At 46.5% G+C, this 7,090-nt stretch overlaps 1 protein-coding gene across 4 annotated transcripts in view; it reads right to left on the bottom strand.

Moving 5' to 3' along the window:
• Positions 1-1,993: 1,993 nt before the first annotated feature.
• The window catches only part of GALNT13 (polypeptide N-acetylgalactosaminyltransferase 13), a gene marked incomplete at its 5' end in the record, with an annotated part of 144,920 nt that continues 139,823 nt past the window's right edge, over positions 1,994-7,090 (bottom strand). For 2 of the 4 annotated variants that reach the window (XM_080398741.1, XM_080398743.1), the window contains one exon: positions 5,892-6,004. Coding sequence is in view for 1 of the 4 variants with exons in the window: in XM_080398744.1 (XP_080254870.1) it covers positions 5,864-6,004 (141 nt within the window). Of the gene's footprint in view, positions 6,005-6,199; positions 6,240-7,090 lie in introns of all 4 variants that reach the window. The other 2 variants (XR_013929931.1, XM_080398744.1) reach the window with 2 other exon arrangements.

Raw genomic sequence — 7,090 nt, 5'->3', positions numbered from 1 at the left:
GTTTCCCCACCTGCCCACCCAATGACACAAGACATCGCCAGTAATAGCTCTGAAAAAAGCCGGTGTCATAATAAAATGATTAAGCCAATTACTTATAACCTGAATTTAGAGAAACAGTCCCAAAACTTGTGATACCCAGTCCCACTGGCTGGCAAGCTGCCAGCACGTGGGTTTTAGGGCAGGTCCTACCACCTTTAGTCTGCAAAAATCCTTCCCAGTTCAGGCTTGAAATGCAAGCCTGAGCGGGTGGCAGCGGTGCCGAGGCACGGGGCTTGTCCTTAACCCCCAGCGGTACCTGGCGGGGCTTCATCCGTGGCTGGTGGCTCTGCAGAACCCTTAAACAGACCTCAAAAGAACGGATAAAATCACAGACAGGTTTTAAGCAAAACGAGATGTAGGTTGTTCCCCTCACTGTAATTTTAGCTCTATAATCAATCCTAATTATTAACATTTCTGAGAAATGCAAAAAAAACCCCACAACCCAAACCTCTATGTCTGCATTCATTACTCACAAATAGATTATTTTATGATTAATTTAAATGATTCACATACTATAATTAACATAAGCTCTACAGTTAATTGCTTCTGTGCAAATTTGTTTAATAATCAGAGTAGAAACTTGACAGTCATTTTTTTAATCGCACATATGCGACGAATGTTTTATATCAACTGCAGTTCATCAGAAACAAATACACAAACACCTATTTCTCTGAAGACAACCCGAAGCAAGTAAACTTTGATAAAAAGGATTTAAGTTTATTTTTCTTTGTAGTTGCAGGAGCAAGGATGCTACTCTGGAAGGACATAATATTGTTAAATGAGATATTAACATGTAGTACTTTTGTGACTTAGTTGATCAAAGCACACTGGTGCACTGTAGAAAGATGAATTATAAAACTCATCTAAAATTGTTATTATAAAAAAGTTTATCATCTTTAATATTATCATTTCTTTGTCAGTTACTCTAAGATAATGCAGCTGAAGGGTACGTAACCTTCTATCGCTTCAAACACTCTTACCATTTTGCTGAACTTTTTGTACGCCTAGTAACAAAAAGGCTTGATTTTGTCCAGCAATTAACAGTAAAATCTGCGGTAGGTCAATATTGGCATACCGTTATTTCTGCTAACATTGCTCAGAATCACTTCCACTGCAGCGATGACATTACCTGGTCTCTCCCTCTCAGTCTCCTGAGGATTAATTCTCATTTATGTTTATAAATACACTGTTTTTCAAATATTCCCCCTCCTCCCTTCTTACCAGAACTTAACCAGCTGCCTCAGGCTTCAAGACATGACTTAAAAAACCAAAATCCTCTGAGCACCAAAATAAGACTAAAGCTCTGTTACTGGCATCACGTACTATCTGTAATATATAACCAGACACTTTCTTTTCCTTACAGCTCAACAGTCAGGCAGCGTTGTGAGCCGAGGGATGTGCAGCATCGCAACCCAGCCGCAATACGCAGCCATCCAACCTGGCCCTTCTGTGCCCGCTGCAGGGGGAGCTGAAGCAGGATTTACACGGAGAACACACATTTCCCACTGAATTACTACTTTTTTTCCCGGAACACGGACCATTAACACAGCATTTGGGCAATATCTAGCACAGCAGGGCAAAATCTAGGAGTCCAAGTGTGAGACGTGGATCCTGGCCTGCTCCCTCGGAGTCTATCCGATGCATGGCCGAGCTCAGCTTTCCTACATGACAGTGTATTTCAGGGGATGTCTGGAAAATTGAGCCTTGAAGTCCAGCTGGGGAATAGCTGAGCACAGCTGTGCCGACCTGCCCAGCTGCAGTTCCCTACGCTCACCTCTCCATCACTCACACCACAGCTGGGACGGCTCCGCTGCCTATTCCTGACCTTGTATGTGCAAGTAAAAGGTCTAAAAATATAGAGGTTGTCATGGAAAGTTTGGTTTTTTTTAGCAGATAGCATCACTTTACCATCTAAAATATCAGTACATCTGGAAAAAGACAAACACACCAGAAGAAAACTAAACCAGTATATTTTAATTCTACAAAACTGTATAAATATTTAAATGTACAGCAAAGAGTACCAGTATGCCATTTCATAACCGTTACAACATTTAAAATGTGCAATTCTTTATCCACAATCTACTTTTATAACTCTAATTTAAATTTGTCTTCCCAGCACTTATTCAGGAGCTTTTGCAAGCACATCCTCCAAACTACCCACCTCAGTCTTTGGCTGCTTCGGTAAACACCTGAGCAGAATTCCAACATATTTCAAATAAACTGTGTATGATCTCAGGGTGCCGTGGGCTTTTGGCAAGGCACTGCTTTGCCGAGCTGTGCTGGATATGTGCTCACGGAGAAAAAAATAAAATAAAAATAAAAATACAAGGGGGGTGGCCACGTGTCAGAGCAATGAGTCTGGATGGACGTTATTACACGTTGGAGGGTAAGCATGGCCCATGGGAAGCCACAGAAGTGTTATATCACATTGCTGGTGTTTGCTCAGTGCCGTCGGACCAGGTAGCGGCTCGTGGCGAGCAGCAGGTTACGCATGGTGTGGGCTCACCAGCTGTGCTCTGACCTTGCGAGGATCACCTGGCGCGAGGCTCTGCCCAGCACCCCCAGGAGATGCAGCCCAAGGGCACAGGATCAGATGAGATCTCCCATTTCCAATAAAATAATAATAATAACAAAATCAGAACGTGGTTTTGCAGCTTTTCTTCAAAGCGCTATTCGTTCCTATCAGAGTGCAAGAACTCAATAAATCCTCCTGGCGACTGGGAAGTAGGTATCGGCAGAGAAACCCATCTGGGTCGATTGATCCAACTGCCTATTTCAGTTCTGGGGTCGTACCTGGGTTCCCTGCCTCCATTCATCACCCGAAGGTACCAGGAGATCGAAAGGAACTTTTTACAGCATTTATGGTTCAACTTACTCTTCAAACCATTCGGTCTGCCAATGCCACCTAGCATTACAGCTCACTCCCATTTCATCCAAGCCAGTCTTAAAAAACAGGAGAACCAGCCACACTTTTACAGTGAAAACAACAAATACTCAGCACTTGTAGGAGTCTTTATATTTTAAACACATTTTGCAAATAGAAGTCAATCCTCCTGGCAACTTTCTGAGATATTGTATAAATGGGGAAACAAAGTCCAACCGATGCTTTTTGGCTGTGGTCTGTTTGTGGGTACTGAGCTTCTGACACTCACCAACAGAGGCAACCAAACGAGCTATTTTAAATTATTTTAGCCCAAATTGCTTGCCAAGGCAACACCTGAATTCAGCAGCAGGAGGAAGGGCAGGGACCCAAGCGCAGTAACTTACATTCATTTGCCAAACCCCATCATTTCCCACCTCTGATGCTGTATCTGCATTTAAGGCACCCTCACCATCACCACTGCACGCTCCACAGGTGAGGCTTCGTGTGAGATTCCTCTGCAATGAGACTCATGGGGCTTCTGTATCCTCACCGAGGGGGTAAATCCAGGATCCACCTTTCAAAGCCCATGGAAAAACTCGCCATGACTGGAGTGAAACCGGTACTTCAGTGCTTTTTTCTAGGTCTGCGCATAATTTCTAAATGGCGGGCCATCCTGCTAACACACAGAAGACCTAGAGCAATATTTCTGCTCTGGCTGTGAGGGATGCTTGCCCCTAAATAAGTACCATCCAACACAGAGGCTCTTCCCTTCCTTCCCCCCACAAGCAGGGACACAGCAGGGCAGGCACTAACCATACCCAAACACTGCAAGCTTCCTATCTTAGCCAAGGGATTACACACTTCATAGGAGTATTAACCTTTATAGTAATTCTAAAGAGAAATATCATTTTATTCATCTTTTTTTGAGATTGCACCTCAAAGCCCAGACAGCTGCATTTGCCATCACCCTCCAGCTGTGACGTCAAGAAGCCCCCGAACAGACGGCACCCCCAGCTACCCCCTCCTGAGGCTCCTGGATGCTGCAGGACCTTCCACAACACTCGCTTCTGCAGGGACATGCAGAAGCCAAGTGCCTGCCCACACAACTTACCGGCACGAGTGGCTGTGCACGTGGTGAAAGCCCTTGCAAAGGAGAAGAGGAGACAATTTATTCATTTTTTTTCTGCATGGAGACTGGTGTCTAAATTTTTTCATGGTGTCTGCACGCTCTTTCTGTGAAGCAGCATTTCAGCCTTCTCCCGTTTCGCCAGCTTCTAAGCCATGTTGTGTTCCTCTGTGGCAAGCTGAAGGTGAGAACTGGAAGTGTTTGACCCCACTGAGCAGGGAGGCTGGACTAGATGAGCTTCCCATGTGAGTTAATCCGTGATACTCTAGCTCCCATGCATGCACAGCAATCACTTTTCCAATTTAATATCCTTCTATTTTTCATTTAATGATGTGTATCAAGAAAATATGGATGATCTATAAATTTATAATACATACATATATGACACTATTAATCCGTAACAACCAGAGCATTATACAGAAAATACCATAATTTTTAATGACCTAGTGCATAAACAGACCTTTTGAGGAGCTGTGAGTGAAATAATGGGAAACCATTTCACCACTTACCCGTGCTGGAATTACGCTGCAGCTGCTGCCCTGTGATTTAGCCCCCGTGGCCCCTCTCGGCAATGGGACGTTACAGACTATTGCCAAAACCCCTGCCCAACCCATCGTGCAACAGATGCATTTTGGGGAGTGCATGCTGCTGGGGTCACCAAAGGAAATGTCACCAGTACATATAGGAAATGTCACCCTTACGTACAGGACCCTTCCCCACACCCCACCACAGGCCTCAGTTCCTGCGATACCTCCGACACGACTGCGTGTCATCAGCACGTTTTTCATAACCATGCTAACAAAATGATTAAGCCACAAAATTATTAAAAATAAAAATAAGCATCTGTCATTGCTATCGAAGCAAGAACATCTGGGCCCAGAAGGCAGAGTCGATGCAGTTTTATCCTCTGTGCGTCGGGGATTCAGGGATGAAGCTCTGGGCTGTGTCCTGGGTGGGATGCAGCTATGCACTAATGCTTAAGGGTAGCAGCTATGGATCGAGTTCAGACTGACTCGCGGTCTCCAGTGGTCTCAGAGGGCCAGTGTGTGGTGCCTCCACCTGCAACCCCCCCGCAGCTGCCCCGGTGTCAGCCCCAGCCACTTCCCTTCCCGCAGCCGAGGACAGTCTCGCCTGCGCTGGTCTGAGGTACCCACGTGCATCACTCCTCCTAAATGCTGCTGCCGTTTTTTGCTGTTGCCTCATTTGATTTAATTTCAATTTCTGAGTGCAGTCGTTGCTCAGTTTTGCTGCTTTTTCAAACAACAGGATCCTTTATGGTGTTTTTTTTGCCTGGCACAAACCACTAAGCTTTCCCTCTGTCTGGCAACATTGCTGCTCAGTGTGGTTATCCACCGAGTCCCACTCGACACGGGAGAACAGCAAATATTCCCATCACGTTGCCAAGGAAGACCAGCACCAACACATCCAGCTCAGGAGATGCCTGCCAGGATGGTTCCCACTGCCAGTTAGCATCATAAGGCATTTTATATTGGGTTACTTCTCCGCTGTGGTGTGTGACACACAGAAAACACTCTCCATCCCAACCTCTTTGATGTAGGGTTTAGAGAGGTTTCTCTGGAACCATTTTTGAAGCACGTTTGTGTTGGTAACAGCACATTTTGATTTATAGACTCAGATGAGCTTCTTCTGAACAGTCCCAGGTTTCAAAGGGGCACATGGAGACCTGCCACATCAAAGACCCCCCCCCCCACACACTGTGGCTTTGCTCCGACAGCCGGTGTTTGGAGAGGGCTTCAGCACCACTGTCCTCAGCAAGGAGGAGGGGAGGAGGAGGAGCAGGACATCCTGGCCGAGGCAGCGGGTCTGCACCGATGTCAGGCACCCAGGGTCATGTTGCGCAGCAGCCACTGCTGGGAACGGCCGTCACCGCACTCCCTCATGGTGGGAACCATCTTGTCCTCCTCCGACGGCTCATCCAGACACTGGTTGCTGTTGATGTGCCTCAGGGTGAGCTTCTGCAACAGAGAAGCACAAAAGTTGCAGCAAGATAATTAAGGCTGAAAATCAGTAAGCGCATTTTCAGTCTTATTTCAGTGTTATTCTAGTCACTACACAAGACACGGGACAGGTGCTCATCCCTGGGTACCACTCACACAGCTCTACGGGATGGCTACCACGCCACCGGCCACTGCACGGGGTGCCCAGCTCACCTTCTCACACCTGGCCAGGCAACCCGGGGACGGAGCGCCTCTGCCGAGCCCAGCAACAAACCCGTGCAACAGAAAAGTACAAAATAAGTGCAAGGAAATATTATTGTGAAGCAACACAACTTAGTCTCCAACAACCTGAACGCATGTGCATTTCCAAGCAGGGCACTGTTAGCTCAGAAATAACTGCTGATGGAAATAAATCTGCTAAGTATTACACAAACAATGGCAACACACAGATGAAAATTCTTTTGTTTCCAATACATTTTTTCTTCTTTGGGACATCTGTTCCTTTCTGTTCCTACCACATGACACCGTATGTCTGAGGAATGGGAGGGTAGAAGGGGACAATAGGAAATAAAACTTACTTTGAAGAAAGAAATCATCTACTGTTTGAAAGCATTGGGAGAACATGTTCATGAAGAGATCAAGGTTAGTTAAACATGAAGCTGGTACTTAGATAAAACAAGACAGGCACCTTTGCAGCTGAGCAGCAGGTGATCTCTCCATCACTCCTCCAGGGTTCATCGGGGGGGTGGGGGTGGGGGGGTTTACACCCAAAATCACAGCAACTGAGCACACACCTGAAATGCCTTTGCGATATATGAAGTGTTGCATTTACCAATATACTATTTCTGAAAAGGTCTGAAAAAGCAATGAAAACTGTATTATAGGCAAATCTGCCCGTGCACCTGTATACAGGTTAGGTCACCGCCGCGTGCCTGTGACGGTGGTGTAACCCACATGCTGAACCACACGGGAGCCAGGGGAGCGCAGTGCTGCAGATCCCGCTACGGCGGTGGTCCCCATAGAGCTGAGGATGCAGCTGGACCTGTGCTGGCAGGGCTGGGGCCCACGTCACTGGATGACCCCCCCAGCCCAGCCCCCCTCGCT

This window comes from Falco punctatus (genome assembly GCF_963210335.1).
Source record: "Falco punctatus genome assembly, chromosome: 8".
Lineage (NCBI taxonomy): Eukaryota > Metazoa > Chordata > Aves > Falconiformes > Falconidae > Falco > Falco punctatus.
This window is presented reverse-complemented; position numbering and strand designations above follow the sequence as displayed.